The sequence below is a fragment of the Trametes versicolor genome, assembly GCF_000271585.1.
Source record: "Trametes versicolor FP-101664 SS1 unplaced genomic scaffold TRAVEscaffold_1, whole genome shotgun sequence".
Taxonomy (NCBI): domain Eukaryota; kingdom Fungi; phylum Basidiomycota; class Agaricomycetes; order Polyporales; family Polyporaceae; genus Trametes; species Trametes versicolor.
The window spans coordinates 4,449,684-4,466,029 of record NW_007360321.1 but is presented as its reverse complement, the minus strand read 5'-3'; the positions used below and the strand labels follow the sequence as shown (position 1 = coordinate 4,466,029).

Sequence of the window (16,346 nt, the reverse complement as noted above, 5' to 3'; positions counted from 1 at the left end):
AGGGATAGGTCCGGGTCTATAGCGAAAAGCCCGCTTGGGGAGATTCGTTATCTCGGACGCTCTACAGACTCTGGGATCATGCACAGTTCGCCTTCGCTGTATGCTACACACATGAGAGACGAGTTTAGCTCGGGAAATGAAGGGGCTTCTATCAGATTCGTGGCAGGAAATGGCAGGCGGAATCAGCGGAGGGCGAGGATTCACGGGACAGAGGTGCGGTTCTGAGACGGGGCGTTCGCGCGCAGGGATCACCTCGTGTGCGACGAGAAGGGCGGCCAGGGCCGATGCCCACGGCGTAATGCGACGCGGATGTCGATGTCGCCAGCGCTGTCGTAAGGCGGCGAGCACCGTGGTCAGACGGCTTGAGAACGTGCAGCGCGGCATTGGGCCGGCCGTGCGCTCGGCGGGGGCGTGGAGGGCGTTGGCCGCGGCGGCAGAGGAGCAGTCGCTCGCCTGGAGAGAGTCGGGCGGAGACGAGGCAGGCCGCGAGGACAAAAGATAGACGCCGCCAGTGAGGAGGGGGCTTAGGTCAGCAAGGGATAAAAACGAATGGGGGGTGGCGCTGAACACGGTTTTGCTCCGGTTCGTCTGCTGCAGCCCTCCGACCGATCCTCTCCCTCCGCCGCGTCCTCCAGCCCCCGGTATATCAGCTCCGGCGAGTGGGCACGCCCCCCGCCCGCCCTCCCTCGCCACCCGCAACGCAACTTTTGTTCTCCTCACACCCATTCGTATCCTGCATACCGTCATGATATCTCAATAAACGCCTTCCCGCCCGACGACCACAGCTCCATTCGCCCGTCTGCTCTCTTAATCGCCCGTCCCTCACATCGCCTTCAATCCCGACTTCCTTCCCTCCTACGACCTCCCACACCCACCGCCCACCTCCACCACACATGGCCGATTCCACAGACACCACCCAAACCGAAGGCGATAGTCCCGAGGGCTCAGACAAACCGCCGCATGGTTGGTCCCCCGCTCCATATCCTTTGCATTACTCACCCCTCACCCTGTCGACGCGTAGCGCAACCCAACGGCAAGTCACGTTCCCGCCGACCCTCCGCCCACGGCAGGGCTTTAGCCACAAGCGATACCCCAGAGGTAAACCCACACATACCTCTTCCGCCGCCCGACACCCATTTGTACGACAAGTCTCCCGGCCATACCCGCAAGAGTCTGGAGGACATTGAACGCCTCGGCAAGTTCGACAAGCTCACCATGAACGGCGTCGCCCCCCACCTCAAGCACAACTCTTCCTCCACGACCGGCTCCATCACGCCCTCCTCGAGCGAGTCCCCCTCCGCCTCAGAATGCGAGAGCTGGAGTGTGCCTTCCACCCAGCCGCCCAGCAGGGCTCCCAGCATGTCCGCTGGGGTCTCAGGGGGCAAAATCACCGCGCCTGTCAAACAGCCGACGTCCAAGGTTGCGCCGAAGAAGGAACTTCCTCCTCCCACGGCCCCGCGGATATCGCCGACTCTCTCCGCAGGAGATGAGAAGTCCTCTCGCAAGGGCCCACCCTCCGTCCACTCCGACAGCGGCGGTCAGAAGTTCACACTCAAGGACCTGCTCGGCGCCCCCAAGCTCGTCCGTCGCTCCTCGGCCCGCTCCAACGCCAGCAGCAAAAAGTCCAATTCAGATCGCGATGGGCGCTCGGACGCCGGGAGCACCGTGAGCCTGCTGAAGAAGTATGGCGTATGCGAGAAGGTGGCGATCGGGAAGGGAGCGACCTCCGTCGTCCGCTTGGCCCACAAGTGGGATCGCTCGGAGGAGAAGCTCTACGCTGTCAAGGTACGTCGCCATATCGGTACGCGACGAGCATGACTAATGCATCCGCTATGTAGGAGTTCCGGAAGCGGAGAAAGAACGAGACGGAGAAGGAGTATGTCAAGAAGCTCACCGCGGAGTTCTGCATCTCGTCGACGTTGCATCATATCAACATCGTCGAGACTGTCGACCTCGTCCAGGACGAGGCCCAGCACTGGTGCGAAGTCATGGAGTTCTGTCCCGGAGGCGACCTATATGCGGCGATCAAGCGCGGTGGCATGTCCCCGAGCGAGGTCGAGTGCTGCTTCAAGCAGATCTTGACCGGTGTCTCCTACCTTCATAGTCAAGGTGTGGCTCATCGCGATATCAAGCCGGAGAACCTGTTCTTCGATATGCAGGGCCACTTGAAGGTACGTCCGGAGTTTGGCTGATCTGCGACAGCATGAAGCTTACTCGTCGGATGGCAAGATTGGAGATTACGGCGCATCGACCGTGTACCGCCTCCCTTGGGAGTCGACCATACACATGTCTACGGGGCTCTGCGGCAGCGAGCCATACATCGCCCCAGAGCAGTTCCTGGGCAAACGTAAGCACCCTATTCGCTTTGCGCATCTATCTGTCTCTGACCGATCAGAATCTGGGCATGTAGCCTATGACGCCCGGCTGGTCGACATCTGGGCGTGCGGCATCGTGTACTACTGCCTGCACTTCCAGGAGCTCCCGTGGACGGTCGCGCAGCCGACCGATCAGCTCTTCTCGGCGTATGTTGCCGCATGCAATACCCCGTCGCAGTCGGCGTGCCCTCCTACGATCAACAACCTCTCCCCGCGCGCGTGCAGACCGCTCATCCGGAAGATGCTCGAGCCCAATCCGAAGCTGCGTTCGCTCATCGAGGACGTAATCAAGCACCCTTGGATTCAGGGCATCGAGGTCTGCCACCTGGCGGAGAAGGCGACGCACAAGCACAGCAACGCGGCGTTGATGCAGACTGCGCCGGTGTCGTACGTGTCTTGAAGCCTCATGCCTCCATGCTGCGTGTTACGTAGGTTTCCGTCTCGACCGGAGGCTGCGACGCGACCGCTGTCGTTCTCGTCCCGTCTTTTCCCGCCTTTGTGTCCTTCTTGACTCTCATGCACGACCCATTGGCCCCGTTCTCTTTATTGCCTTTCTGCCGCTTTTATTGCCACGATGACCCCTTGATGTAGAAGTAGTACTTCCCCCCTTATTGAACGGCTCGTACCTGTGCTCGGCGGGCTTCGTGGCGGGCTTTGCGCGCGCGCTCACCTCTGTCGCTTTGGGGGCTGCGGGCTCCTTGGCACTCACTTTGGCGTGGACGGTTGCGAACGGGCTTCACGACCTTGACAAGACTCGGCATGTTGTAATGATAACGACGCTTGTACCGTAATGGATCGCATAATCCGATTGTTCTTGCGCTCACAAACGTTGGCACGGTAAGAAATCCAGCACAAGCGCACAGAGTATGCCTAAGCAGCCTCACGTTGTTTGCCAAATGCAAACAACTTATTGAATCGATTATAAATCATTATAGCAGTCGATGACGTTAGGGCGTTTGTTTACGCTGGTTAGGCTACAGCCTCGGATCCTAACAAGGGCAAACAAGTATATGGAAACACCTCCGGTCATTCGGGTTGCGCCATCAGAACCTTGCCCAGACTGCGGATACCACCGTCCGATCCCCCACCATGTCCCACAACTTAGACGTGAGTGGTGCATAGTGATACATCCACCGTATGTGCTGCTAACTGTTGAAGTCAGCGGGCCATCGAGATCGTGCAGCGCGCGATCGAGGAGGACAAGGCGAACAACTACGATGAGGCATACAAGCTGTACTCGAACGCGCTCGACTACTTCATGCTCGCACTCAAGTGTACGCGTCTTTCTTTTGCGTGTGTGGGGGCGCGTCGCTGAGGCCGAGACGCGCAGATGAGAAGAACGAGAAGTCGAAGACGTTGATCAAGGGCAAGTTCACGGAGTACCTCAACCGCGCGGAGACCCTGAAGGAGTACCTCTCGAACAAGGACGACAAGCGTGCGAAGAAGGCAGTCGGCGCGAATGGGCTCGCGAACGGCGGGCCTGGCGGCGGGGGCAAGAAGTACGTCTGTTCAGACTGGCTTGGACGCGTCCGGGGAGCTCACAGAGCCACTCGCGCTTGACCTTTGTTGCTGCTGCGGCACAGGAAGGACGATGACGACGAGACGGACCCCGAAGTGAAGAAACTGCGGGCAGGCCTGCTGGGGGCGATCGTGTCGGAGAAGCCGAACGTGAAGTGGGAGGATGTTGCGGGGCTGGAGTCGGCGAAGGAGGCGTTGAAGGAGGCGGTGATCCTGCCGATCAAGTTCCCTCATCTGTTCACTGGGAAACGCACGCCATGGCGGGGTATCCTGCTGTACGGCCCGCCCGGGACGGGTAAGTCGTACCTGGCGAAGGCGGTCGCGACGGAGGCGAAGGGAACGTTCTTCAGTGTCAGCTCGAGTGACCTGGTGAGCAAGTGGCAGGGAGAGTCCGAGAGGTAAGTCTTCTTTAAGACCTCTACGTGCGTTGCCGTGCTCACAGGGCGTGCGTGCACATCGTAAAGATTGGTGCGGAATCTGTTCGAGATGGCACGCGAAAACAAGCCCGCAATTATCTTCATTGACGAGGTCGACTCGCTCGCGGGTACGAGAAACGAGGGCGAGTCGGAGGGTTCACGGCGAATCAAGACGGAGTTCCTGGTACAGATGAACGGCGTGGGACACGATGACACGGGCGTTCTCGTGCTCGGCGCGACGAACATCCCATGGCAATTGGATAACGCGATCAAGCGAAGGTACCGAGTGCACCGTGGTCCCGCGGCGCAACGCTTTTTGACACAGCTACGTCAGGTTCGAGAAGAGGATATACATTCCCCTCCCGGGCCCGGAAGCGCGCAGACGAATGTTCGAGCTGCATGTCGGTGACACACCCTGCGAACTCTCGAACAAGGACTACCGACTCCTGGCGGATAAGACTGACGGGTGCGTCATAGATGCGTTATTTCGGCGAGCAGCTGATTCTCATTTCCGTCCAGGTACTCCGGGTCGGACATTGCGATCGTGGTCCGTGATGCGCTCATGCAGCCGGTCCGCAAGGTTCTTTCTGCAACACACTTCAAGTATATGGACGACCTGAAGAAGTGGACGCCATGCTCACCGGGGGACCCGGACGCCGATGAGAAGGCATGGACCGACATTGAGAGCGATGAGCTCCTGGAACCGCCGTTGCGCCTTGCCGACTTCTTGAAGTCGCTGGACAGCGTCAGGCCGACGGTCACCGCGGAGGATATCAGGAAGCACGACCAGTGGACACTAGAGTCCGGTAAGTTAAGCTTCTGGTACCTTGAATCTGAGGCACAGGCTAATAAGTTCGCCAGGGAACGAGGGTGCATGAGCTTATGTTGTATTATTTCTGTTGTACTATTGCGCTATCCATCTCGGGTTAAGGAACCGGACAGCACCGACGTGACGCATTGTGGGCGGGCGGGCAGCACCCCTTCCTCTGTCAACCGGCACGCCCTGTTCTCGTCGGCACCGACTACATCGCTAACGAGATGTGCACCTTAAGAGCGCCCAACCCTGATCGTCGGGAGCAGTGGGTGCTTCCCCACGCACTTCGTCCGCAAAGTCCACGACGCGCGTGCGAGAGCCGCGAGGCACGGTCTGGCTTGCGCATGCCTCTTCTCGGTGCGTCCTGGACGGCGCCTCCACTTGGACGCGTGCGCTCATCTTCTCGATACATTCTAGACTTAGCTGCTCGCCCTGGGAACGACAAGGTCAGTCTCGATCACGGCGCACTATGCCCACTGAGGGCGCGGTGACGTTCCAGCTTGCGTTCCTCGGCGCACGGCTGGTGCGTAGATGCTGTTCTAATTCATCCGCGCTTTCTCCACGGCGCTGTCAGTTTCGCTAAGGCGCTCTTCCTCCTCTCCTCCTTTTGCATCTCGGGCCTGGGTCAGTCAGGGGGATGATGATTTGTAAATGGCATTGGCTGAGTGCTCGGCAATGCGGACATGCCGTAGAACTCCTCAGCGTCGCGGTATAAAAGACCGCCTGCACAGACAGTAAGGCCTCAGATCCTCAACGACAGCCTTGAAACACAGCTCAGCCACCACCCCCTACATCCACGATGCTCTTCACTACCACCATCTTCACCTCCCTCTTCGCAGCCGTGGCCTCCGCTGCGGTCCTGCCACGCCAGCCGGCGACCATCTGGCCGAGCCCGTTCTCGGGGACCATCATGGCCCCTACGGCGGACCAGGCGATGGCGTTCGGCGTCGGCTTCCCGTTCGACTACCAGGTCTCAAGCTGGTGCGAGCCTGCGTTCGCACCGTTCACGGTGTACCTTACTTCTGGCGCTGCGCCGCCTGTGTTCGACAATGTCACCGCCGATGGGGCGCTGGCGGACGGCGCGTTCGTGTTCGCATTCGGGAAGTTCGTCGTTTCGCGCTTCGGTAAGTTCCTGAGCGTTTGAACACGTTATTGTGCTGGACTAACGCTGGTGCTTGACTGTGTGTAGGTCTTCCGCAGGAGGGAACGCCCCCACCGACGAGTCTCACTATGCCGGCTGTCGATGATCTCGCTCTGGACCTTAGTCCCGAGACACACTTCTTCCTCACCGTTATCGAAGAATTCGATGGCTGCCCCGTACGTCCGCCTCGTTCACGTCGTTGACTACCAGCGACTGATTACATCGTTTTGTTTCGGCAGGGGAGCATCGCTGTGGAATACGGCATGACTTTTGTCCAGCTCTCGTTGGGCCTCGCAACATAATCCATGGAGGGAGAAAGCATATGGGCATATTCACGATGGGGACATTAGGTTCGTTGCTGTGCATCGATGTGGCACATCTTCAGTTCAATGCGCTGATTATCACGCACCAGGGATGCTTTTGCGTTTGACTTTTGACGGTTCAATGGTATCCGGCTTGATAGAAGCGTCTGCGGACACGCGGACATACTTTTATAGAGACGCTTCAGTCCACTCCGGAACTCGTGTTCTGTCGTGCTTCTGCCGCCGGTCCATGGTTCCCTGCCGTTTGTTGGCGGTAGGTTGACGCTCAAGACGTGAACAAACGCCTTGGTCGGGTAGTCGCACCCGGCCCCGGCCACCACTCAGCACCCCAGGCTTTGTAAGTCGATACGTACACTTCTCAGCCCGTTCCATTCGAGGATTTTGCGAGTTCACCCAGTCATCCGCCATCCATCCGGCTTCGATTACCAGCTATCCCAGGCAGAGCTGTGGTGGACAACGATGAGTTGTCGATGGTCTATGGCACAGAGAGTGACTCTCGCACGTGCCGCGCGCTTTGCGCGCCATCCGACGCTTTGCGCGCCATCCGACGCTTTGCGCGCCACCCGACGCTTTGTGGCCGCTCGCGCGCGACTTGGCCTCGCGCCATGGCGTCGCGCTTGGTCTCGTAGACGGCTCGTTCCCCAGCTTGGACTTTACATTAGTATATATAGTATACAGACTCTCTCCCTTCCTCTCCTCACCTCCCTTCTCACCCGCGCGCTCGAAAGGTAGTGTAGCCTGCTCGTCTCTACACACCTCCCTTCTCACCCGCGCGCTCGAAAGCTCCGGCTACGTCGAGCTCGTTTTCTTCACAGGTCCATCACCGTGCCGCCCCGACGCGCACGCGGTCCTGACGGCCGTTTCCTCAGCACTACATCAGCTTCCGCATCCATGTCCCAGCAAGGCACCGCCGGTGCGGGCCCGTCCAGCCAACCGGACACCACTCCCGAAACCTCCACGGTCCCGGGGCAGACCCCGCAAGCCATCACCCTCACTCCCGATCAGCTCGCGCAGATCATCGGGAGAGCTCTCCAGTCCGTCACTCAGCTGCAAGCAGCACCCAATGCCGACCCTCCTGCTGCCGCAATCACTGCAGCGTCATTCCCTCAATTTGTTCCTCCGCCGGATGCTGCTGCCGTTACTGGTACGTCACTCCTCGATCAATTCCCGTCGGTCAAGCAGAGTGTCCTTTTGGAGATCGCCCGACACGAGTTCGAGCCGAGCGATCTCTACAAGCTCGACTCGAAGTATCGGGATAAGGCAGGCCGAGGCAGCCTTCTTGAGTTGAATGGTAATCGCATCACGCTGCGCGATTCCACCACGAAGGACTACCCCACGCTACACTCGCTTTTCCCACCCCTTGTTACCTACTTCGACATCCTCTCCGCGTTCGCGGCCTCCAGTGGAAGCACCGCCGCAGTGCTGCAGGTTTCTCGTGGCGGGCTCCGATATCTCTCCCAGCTGGAGGCTTTTCACGACGAATTTCAGTGGTCTGCCGTTCTCTCCTATCACATGGAGTTCCATCACGAGCGGCTTCGCGAAATGGCACGCGGCGACTATTCAGGCTGGGCACGCATCGACGCATCGCTCCAGGTTAAATACCTCATCGGGAAAGAACGCGCCCGCGTCTCTTCAACAGCCCCCCGCGACCGGGCCCTGCCAAAGCGCGACGCTTCCGCCGAAATCTGCCGCCTGTTCAACCGTGGCCAATGCCAGTCTCCATGCCAGCACAAACGCGCCCACAAGTGCTCGAGCTGCAACAGTACGGAGCACGGCTCCTCCACGTGCAACAAAACGACCTGAAACGTCGGCAGGACGAGCAGCACATTTCCTAGTGCGCCCTCGCCCACTGCTCGTCCTGGCCCGAAGGACGAGACCCTCGGAATCCATCCCCTGCCTCGCGATCCGCTCGCCTCACTGCTACCCCATTCTTCACTTTTCCCTCCTGGGCCTCCGCCGGCCCCTCGCCCCAACACAGACCCTCGCTGCAACTCCATTCGCCTCCGTTCCGACGACACTCAGCCGGTGCCATCCTCTCTGCGCAGGGACGCTTGGGCACGCCACTTAGCCGACTATCCCGACCGTCATTATGTAGAATCCTTGCTTCACATAATAGATTATGGTGCTTCTTTGGGATTCTCAGGCCCCAGCGTGTCTCAGTCCTGCAAGAATTTGCACACCGCCCGCGAACACCCGTCCACTGTCTCCGCCGACATAGATGCCTTGCTCCTCCGCTCCCGCCTCCGTGGCCCATTCCCCTCACCGCCGCTGGCCCCCGGGCCCTTCCGCGCCTCCCCCTTAGGCGTTGTTGCACGTCCGCGCAATCCCTCGAAGCTGCGCGTCATCCACCATCTCTCATGGCCCCCGGGCCAGTCCGTGAATGACGGCATACCCGACTCCGAAAGTCACATCTCTTACGAGTTCTTCGACTCGGCGGTCTCCGAGATCCGCCACCACGGGCCAGGCACCCTCCTTGCCAAACTGGATCTCAAGGACGCCTTCCGTCACATCCCTGTACGGCAACAGGACTGGCATCTTCTCGGTTGCCACTGGCTTGGCTCATTCTACTACAGTGTTGTCCTCGTGTTCGGTGTAAAATCTGCGCCCTACATCTTCAACCTCTTCGCCGAGGCTCTCCATTGGATCATCCAACGCCACATCCCAGCTTCTCTGCGCCACTATCTCGATGACTTCCTCCCGATCTTCTCGCCCTCTACCCCCCTTCCCACCGCCCAGGCTGCCGTCCAGTGGATGATGTCCCTCGGAGAGGAACTCGGCCTCGAGTTTCAAGGCACCAAAACTATTCTCCCATGCACATCTCTCGAGTTTCTGGGGCTAGAACTCGACACCGATGCCATGGAAGCCCGCCTCCCAGTTGACAAGTTGGAATATCTCCGTAACCTGCTATCTCTCTGGGATGAGAAGCACACCTGCCGCCTCCGGGAATTGCAGAGTCTTATAGGCTTCCTGCAGTTCTCCTCTCAAGTTATTCCCCACGCCCGTGCATTCACACGGCGGCTCACGGAATTCGCCTCAACTTTCTCCTCCCCTCACGCCATGCGACACATTCCCGCCTATGCTCGCGCTGACCTGCGTTGGTGGTCGGTCTTTGCTTCTTCCTGGAATGGTATCCGGCTCATCCAGCCGCCCCTCCCGACTGTCCATGTCTACACAGACGCAAGTGGCTCGGAGCGCAAGGGCATCGGCGGAGTGTTCGGTACCTCCTGGTTTGCAGCCCGAGTTCCTCGGCGATTCCGCAAGCACGATATTCAGTTCAAGGAGCTATATGCCGTCGTGCAGGCCACGCTCCGCTGGGGGCACCTGTGGAAGCACCAGCACGTGGTCTTTCACATCGATAATGAAGTCATAGTCTGCGCCATCGAGACCGAGCGTAATCGCTCGCGCGTTACCATGTCCCTCCTCCGCCTCCTGCTCATGCTTTCGGCCTGCCTCGAATTTTCATTTTCTTCCTCTTGGCTCTCCTCGAAGCAGAACGCGCTCGCTGACGCTGCTTCTCGTTTCCAATATACCCGACTATTCCAGCTCGCACCATCCCTGTCCCCCAAACCCTCGACGCCGCACCCCCCGAACATTGGTATGAAACGCATGCTCACTACTCCCGCGCGGTTGCCTTCTACCTCTGGCATGGCCTGGCCACCAGCACCCGGAAGACTTACTCCACCGGACAACGCTCCTATATCGATTTCCTCCGCCTTCACCCCGCTCTTCACAACACCGATGGCTCGTTCTTGCCCGCCACCCGGCACGCCATCATGGAGTGGGTCGCCTTCCTTGGCGGCCGCAGCTTGCAGCCCAAGACGATTAAATCCTACTTGTCCGCCGTTCGTTCCCTCCACGTCGACGCTGACCTGCCGTTTGAAGTATGCGAGTCCCCTGTCGTCCAGCGCCTCATCCGGGGAATCAAGCGCTATCACGGCGAACGTGCACGCAATCCAAAGCTCCCCATCACTATCGAGCTCCTGCGGCGTCTATGCAGCCAGCTCGCCGCCAGTGCGAGTCTCTCCGACGTGCTCTTTACGGCAGCCGCGACACTTGCATTCGCCGGCTTTCTCCGCTGCGGCGAATTCACACTAGAGCGTGAGAAGTTCAATCCCGCCACGCATCTCTCCCGTAGCTCGGTGCAATTCCTCCCATCTGGCGACTCCCCCACCCATCTCCTTCTATCCCTTCCCTCCTCGAAGACCGACCCCTTCCGGAAAGGTGTCTCTATCTCCGTAGCTGCGGCGCCAGGCACGGCTACCTGTCCTGTCGCCGCCCTACAGCGCCTTTTTCTCCTTGACCCCCGCCCTCCGTCCTCCCCGCTTTTCTTCGATACCATCACCAATCTTCCACTATCCCGTTCGCATTTTATTTCCTCCCTGAAGCGCCACCTCGCCGCCATTGGACTGGACAGCTCGGCATACTCGGGCCACAGCTTCCGACGTGGTGCAGCCACTTCAGCCGCCACAGTAGGCTACTCCGATTACGAGATCCAGCAGCTCGGTCGCTGGCGGAGTGACGCGTACCGACTGTACATTGATGTCCCGCGCGACCGCGTTCTCCATCTCTCCTCCCGGCTCCATTGGGCCGATTCTCCAGCTCAGCCTTTCGAGCCTCCGGCTCTTCCCTTCGCACCTCCTCCGGACATGGCTTGAGCTCGGCCCCGGGCCGGGGGCTCCACCCCCGCCGAGGTCCCGCGAGAGAGCGGTGGCGACGCGATCCGAATATATTCGCCCGCTTGCCCAGTCACACGGATGAGGCCATAGATGTGGTGGACAACGATGAGTTGTCGATGGTCTATGGCACAGAGAGTGACTCTCGCACGTGCCGCGCGCTTTGCGCGCCATCCGACGCTTTGCGCGCCATCCGACGCTTTGCGCGCCACCCGACGCTTTGTGGCCGCTCGCGCGCGACTTGGCCTCGCGCCATGGCGTCGCGCTTGGTCTCGTAGACGGCTCGTTCCCCAGCTTGGACTTTACATTAGTATATATAGTATACAGACTCTCTCCCTTCCTCTCCTCACCTCCCTTCTCACCCGCGCGCTCGAAAGGTAGTGTAGCCTGCTCGTCTCTACACACCTCCCTTCTCACCCGCGCGCTCGAAAGCTCCGGCTACGTCGAGCTCGTTTTCTTCACACCCACCCTTCCGCTTTCCCTGTTTCCGCTAGATTCCTGTTGCTCCGTCTCATGTATTACTCGCCTCCGCCGGCTTGAGCTCGGCCCCGGGCCGGGGGCTCCACCCCCGCCGAGGTCCCGCGAGAGAGCGGTGGCGACGCGATCCGAATATATTCGCCCGCTTGCCCAGTCACACGGATGAGGCCATAGACTCGTGGATGCTGTGTTGTGTGGGCGCAACATGCGGACCAAGCGCCGGCGCCTGTGACAATAAACGCTGACGAAAAAGGCAAATCGAGCCTATAAGAGGGCGCCAGGGGGGAACAATGGCCTGCTACCACGCACCGACCCACGCACAACGCCACCCGGATTGGTATAAAGGATCAGGTCCGTGCTTCCCTTCCGCAGATCTCTTAACCCCCCACTTACACCCTCGCCACCTGCCGCAGCGATAAACACCTTTCCGTGTATCCCCTCTATTCCGAACATCCCCGAACAATCGAGTACATTGAGAAATGGCCGTCAGTCAGCTTTGGACGCGCACGCCACAAGCGAGCGATGACGAGAAAATGGCGACCTCGGAGTATGAAGAGTACTCCAGCGAGCTTTCTGAGCCAGATAGCACCTCTCCAAGTGAAGAGGGATCGGCTACGCCTGATACTGAGACGTACGACTCGGGCTCCGAAGAGACCGAGTGCGACGAAGATGAATACCGCGATTTCCAAGTAGGTCACAGCCTCTCTATGACGCGATATCGTTTTGATTGACTGGTGGCACCAGCGACGTGACAACGTGTGGGTGAAACCGAAAGGCACCCAGACGTGGTATCAGGGCGTCATTACGAAGATCAAGGAGCCAACGGAACCGTCGCAGGTAAGCGGGTTTCTGCGCGCGTAGCATGTGCTTGACTGACATAAGACTACACAGCTAAAGCGCGGGCCATTATACCTCGTCGTCTTTCGGCGATATCATGCGAATCTCCGCGCATGGTTCTCGCCGCTCGAGGGCAACATGCGGCGAGACACTCCGCGAGATCGGGCTCACATACACAGGGCCTCAGACTCATAGAACCAGGACAGATACTCTCGCGACTGCGCTTCTTACCCCATCCATCTGTACTGTATCTCGACATACCCCGCACGCCGATCTGTACCCTACACATCTTGTATCCCTTATTATCTCCGAGTCCGGGCCATGTAGCAATGTTGTTTCTCAATGCGAACATCTTCACATGCTCCTATATTGAACACGAATTGCTTCTACATACGCCTTCCGAAGTTCATGGAATAAGAACGACTTGCGTTCGGGATAAGTGACTCGAAGAACGGCGCACTTCACTGTTCAGAGTGGGAGTTAAGCGCCCGTTACGAGGAGTACCGTAGTAGCATCCATCGCCAAGTGTCCTTTCGTTCGCATAGAAACCTATGATATAAACACCGTTTTATATGCGCTACGACGTTTGAGATGCAGCCTGCGTGTTCACCGTGCGTGGAAAGTACATACGCCCCTGATGGCTACGAGTAAGGATTCGCGGCCCGTGTGTCACGACGACTTACTCTCTGCCTATAGCATCCACGCATGAGTCATTGCGAATTCAGGCAATATATTCGGAGCTTGACAGTGCCCGAGCTCGATGTGCCGTGGTGGGCCTGGAGAGGCAAGGCCAGGCGCGTCGGCGGCTGCGAGTCGGTGAGCGTGATTGGATAGACGCCCGGTTAGTCCACTCGAGAAGTTGCGCCACAGCTTCACTCCGCCACTTGCCTTCCTCCATCTCCCTTTCTCTATCCCCCTCCCACACCCCATCGTTGGCAGCGATGACGAAGACGTATATCATGAACGGTTTGGTGGAGAAGGTAGTATCGCAGCAGCTGTGATCGGAATTGCACTGACGCACGCGATGTAGATGCAATCCCCAGACCAGGATTTCCGGTGCGTGACCGCAGCCCCGACGCGTCCCCGCGCGTCGCGCATATGCTGACGCGAATCGCGGCAGGTACATGGGTCTGAATGACCTTCTACTGGAGATCAAGCAAGATCCTAATAGCTTCTTGGGCGATGAGGCATCGGAGAACAAAGTGCTCAAGCAGGTGCTCGCGCTCGTGGAGGACAAGATCTCGGAGGTGAAGAACCAGGCGGTCAAATGGTGCGCATGGGATCTTATTGTGCGGCCTGTGTACTGAGATATATTGGGCGACAGTCTAGGACAGCTCATCAAGATCATTCGCGAGTCCCAGATGGAGACCGTCGTGGACAAGCTGATTGAGTTCTCTGCCGGCAAAGATGAGGAGCTCCGGGATATCGCTGGACTAGGTGTGTGGGCAGCATAATTTGGAAATCACGCGCGTTTCTTAACAATACCTTCCTGCTTTCAGCGTTGAAGACTATCACCTCGGAGCTTCCATCCGACGGCAAGATTGCTCTCAAAGCTTGCGAGAAGCTGACGCCCAAACTCCTCGGACAGCTACAGAATGTGGGTGCCGTACTCTGCTGTATGTATTTGCCTTCGCTCGTTAGCTAACTTCATCCCCAGCCGAGCACACCACCAGAGACCCTCATCGAAACACTCTCGATCTTGTCTATCTTGATCAGCCGCTTTCCCGGATACTTGATCGGCCTGGAGGTCCAGCCCATACAAGTACTAACACCTATGCTCTCGCACCCCCGACCAGCCGTCCGGAAACGGGCTATCACGACCCTGGCACAGTTCTTGCCATACTCCCAACCTCAGCACTTCACCGAATTGTTGAGCGCGTACATTGTCCCTGGTCTGACACCATCCGCCAACCTCGAGAAGCAGCGCACAGTTGTTCAGCTGGTTGCGGCGGTGGCCCGTCATTCTCCGCACCAAATCGCAGCTGCTTTGAGCGAGATCGCGCCTAGCATCCTGAAGGACTCACAGCGCGACGACGAGGAGCTGCGTGAGAGCTGTCTGCAGGTCAGTCTAGCGTGTTTCCTTTTTGGACTTCAGCTTATCGTACTCGCTTCTCCCGGTAGGCTTTGGAAGCGCTTGTGCTCAGATGTCCTGGCGAGATCACGCCGTTCCTCAGTTCGACCATCCAAGTCGGCAACCAGTACATCAAGTACGACCCGGTAGGTCGTGCCGTTTTCTTTCATCAACGGTCACTCAATGTTCGCAGAACTATGCCGGCGGTGACGATGACGAGGATGAAGATATGGCTGACGAAGACGATGAGGACGATGAGGAGCTGGGCGATGAGTCAGAGTTCGTGCTGTCTGATCACAAACCGGCTCGCTCACGCCAAATTTTAGGTATGAAGACGACGAAGACACCTCATACAAGATCCGCCGGTCAGCGACGAAGCTCCTTGCCTCTGTTATTGCTACGCGTCCAGAACTGCTCACCACTCTGTACAAGGAGGTCTCTCCAGTGCTCATCTCTCGATTTGGTGATCGCGAAGAAACCGTTCGCCTGGAGGTATGGTCCACCTACAGCGTACTCTTGACCCAGACCGGCGTGTATGGTGGATCACCACAAAGCAACGCGGAATACACGGTAGGAGGCAAGCGTAAGCGTGAAGAAGGCATGGAGGTCGAGGAGACGCCGTACAGCTTACTGCAGTCGCAAGTGCCTTCCCTTGCAAAGGCCCTCCTGAACCAGATCAAGTCGCCGAAGACGCCCGCACCTACACTCGAAGCCGGGTTCTCTCTTTTGCACAAGCTTCTGACTGTCCTTCCTGGCTCTCTTGCGAACCAGTCGGCACAGATTATCGCCGACGCGAAGAACGTCCTCTCCACCTCCTCACGAAGCTCAGCGTCTCTGCAGGTGACATGCATGTCTTTCCTCGCGCTTTTCTTCTCGAAACACCCTCCTGCCGTCTACGCGCCCCAGCTCGAGTCTATCACGCCGTTCTTGCTGCAAGCTCTGGCGGAGAAGCACCCGCGGATCGCCTCTGAGGCTTTCCGCAACTTCTCTGCACTACTCAACGCGATGCAGCCGGTGAAGAGCGGACAGTGGGTCGACCGCGTCTACGACGAGGCCGTGCGACGTTTGAGCAACCACGATACGGATGCGGAGGTGCGTTCGTGCGCAGAGGAGTCTATTGGCGACCTGTGGATCTCCGCGACAGACGTTGTGAAGACGAAGAACAGGAAGGAGTGGGAGTACATTTGCAGGACCACTGGCCGTACCGATGGTGCCGTCAAGGTCGTCACCGAGGTAGCGACGAAGGTAGAGATGGACGATGCGTGGGTGAATGGTTCTGTCGAGTGGGTGTCGACCCTCTTGAAGAAGAGTGGGCGTACGGGTAAGGTGGAGGCGTTCAACTGCTTGGACGCCCTCTTGAGGAGGTAAGCTGCTTCTCCTCTTCGTACAGCACAAACGCTTACCCTGCGTTTCAGATATTCCGCGATCCCAGCTGATCTATCCGCAAACCTCATCCCGACGCTCAAGGCGTACATCATCCCCGCCGACATCCTGCTCCTCGGTGCCGCACTCGACATCATCGCTCTCCTGCTCGAGCTCTCCCCGGTGGCGACGTTCCCCGAGGTCGAGCGCGACGTGCTCACGGACGTCTACGGGATCGCGCACTCGCCGCTTCTCGCGGGCNCGCCGTTCGACTCCGTGCTCGCGTTCTACGCAGCGCTCGTCGAGGCTGACATGCAGATCGCGCCGCATGTCGTCGCG

At 58.7% G+C, this 16,346-nt stretch overlaps 7 protein-coding genes across 7 annotated transcripts in view; all 7 read left to right on the top strand.

Moving 5' to 3' along the window:
* Positions 1-1,359: 1,359 nt before the first annotated feature.
* Positions 1,360-2,775, top strand: TRAVEDRAFT_112005 (Pkinase-domain-containing protein; the record flags this gene model as incomplete). The annotated part of the gene is made up of 4 exons (XM_008035135.1): positions 1,360-1,785; positions 1,839-2,171; positions 2,230-2,347; positions 2,411-2,775. The coding sequence occupies 4 exons, from the start codon at positions 1,360-1,362 to the stop codon at positions 2,773-2,775; spliced, it is 1,242 nt and encodes a 413-aa protein (XP_008033326.1).
* A 676-nt stretch (positions 2,776-3,451) lies between these two features.
* On the top strand, positions 3,452-5,247 carry TRAVEDRAFT_26086 (AAA-domain-containing protein). Its single transcript, XM_008033718.1, has 8 exons — positions 3,452-3,482; positions 3,538-3,649; positions 3,706-3,874; positions 3,959-4,291; positions 4,358-4,588; positions 4,644-4,775; positions 4,829-5,115; positions 5,171-5,247. The coding sequence occupies exons 1-8, from the start codon at positions 3,465-3,467 to the stop codon at positions 5,185-5,187; spliced, it is 1,299 nt and encodes a 432-aa protein (XP_008031909.1). The 5' UTR covers positions 3,452-3,464; the 3' UTR covers positions 5,188-5,247.
* Positions 5,248-5,922: 675 nt separating this feature from the next.
* TRAVEDRAFT_42577 (uncharacterized protein) lies at positions 5,923-6,566 on the top strand (the record flags this gene model as incomplete). The annotated part of the gene is made up of 3 exons (XM_008034080.1): positions 5,923-6,247; positions 6,313-6,440; positions 6,504-6,566. 3 exons carry the CDS (start codon positions 5,923-5,925, stop codon positions 6,564-6,566), a joined length of 516 nt encoding a protein of 171 aa, XP_008032271.1.
* Positions 6,567-7,736: 1,170 nt separating this feature from the next.
* On the top strand, positions 7,737-8,225 carry TRAVEDRAFT_77751 (uncharacterized protein; the record flags this gene model as incomplete). The annotated part of the gene is made up of 1 exon (XM_008035134.1): positions 7,737-8,225. A coding segment is annotated over one exon (489 nt), but the record flags the coding sequence as incomplete, so codon positions are not given.
* Positions 8,226-10,627: 2,402 nt separating this feature from the next.
* TRAVEDRAFT_140588 (uncharacterized protein) lies at positions 10,628-11,719 on the top strand. Its single transcript, XM_008035133.1, has one exon. It carries the CDS (start codon positions 11,354-11,356, stop codon positions 11,639-11,641), a length of 288 nt encoding a protein of 95 aa, XP_008033324.1. The 5' UTR covers positions 10,628-11,353; the 3' UTR covers positions 11,642-11,719.
* Positions 11,720-12,216: 497 nt separating this feature from the next.
* TRAVEDRAFT_42575 (uncharacterized protein) lies at positions 12,217-12,769 on the top strand (the record flags this gene model as incomplete). The annotated part of the gene is made up of 3 exons (XM_008034079.1): positions 12,217-12,426; positions 12,482-12,574; positions 12,629-12,769. 3 exons carry the CDS (start codon positions 12,217-12,219, stop codon positions 12,767-12,769), a joined length of 444 nt encoding a protein of 147 aa, XP_008032270.1.
* Positions 12,770-13,515: 746 nt separating this feature from the next.
* TRAVEDRAFT_160050 (ARM repeat-containing protein) overlaps positions 13,516-16,346 on the top strand; it is a gene marked incomplete at its 5' end in the record, with an annotated part of 3,882 nt that continues 1,051 nt past the window's right edge. The window contains 9 exons of the mRNA XM_008035132.1: positions 13,516-13,554; positions 13,605-13,630; positions 13,695-13,844; positions 13,899-14,011; positions 14,074-14,171; positions 14,232-14,636; positions 14,696-14,791; positions 14,839-14,924; positions 14,972-16,009. Of these exons, the coding sequence (XP_008033323.1) occupies positions 13,516-13,554; positions 13,605-13,630; positions 13,695-13,844; positions 13,899-14,011; positions 14,074-14,171; positions 14,232-14,636; positions 14,696-14,791; positions 14,839-14,924; positions 14,972-16,009 (2,051 nt within the window). The remainder of the gene's footprint in view (positions 13,555-13,604; positions 13,631-13,694; positions 13,845-13,898; positions 14,012-14,073; positions 14,172-14,231; positions 14,637-14,695; positions 14,792-14,838; positions 14,925-14,971; positions 16,010-16,346) is intronic.

What these genes read in the sequence shown, in the direction of transcription:
- TRAVEDRAFT_26086 (XM_008033718.1), top strand. An exon ending in CTTCATGCTCGCACTCAAGT is followed by an intron (nt 3,650 to 3,705) that starts GTACGCGTCTTT and finishes CGAGACGCGCAG; the next exon opens with ATGAGAAGAACGAGAAGTCG. An exon ending in GATAACGCGATCAAGCGAAG is followed by an intron (nt 4,589 to 4,643) that starts GTACCGAGTGCA and finishes CAGCTACGTCAG; the next exon opens with GTTCGAGAAGAGGATATACA.
- TRAVEDRAFT_140588 (XM_008035133.1), top strand. Translation starts at nt 11,354, where the DNA reads ATGTGGTGGACAACGATGAGTTGTCGATGGTCTATGGCACAGAGAGTG.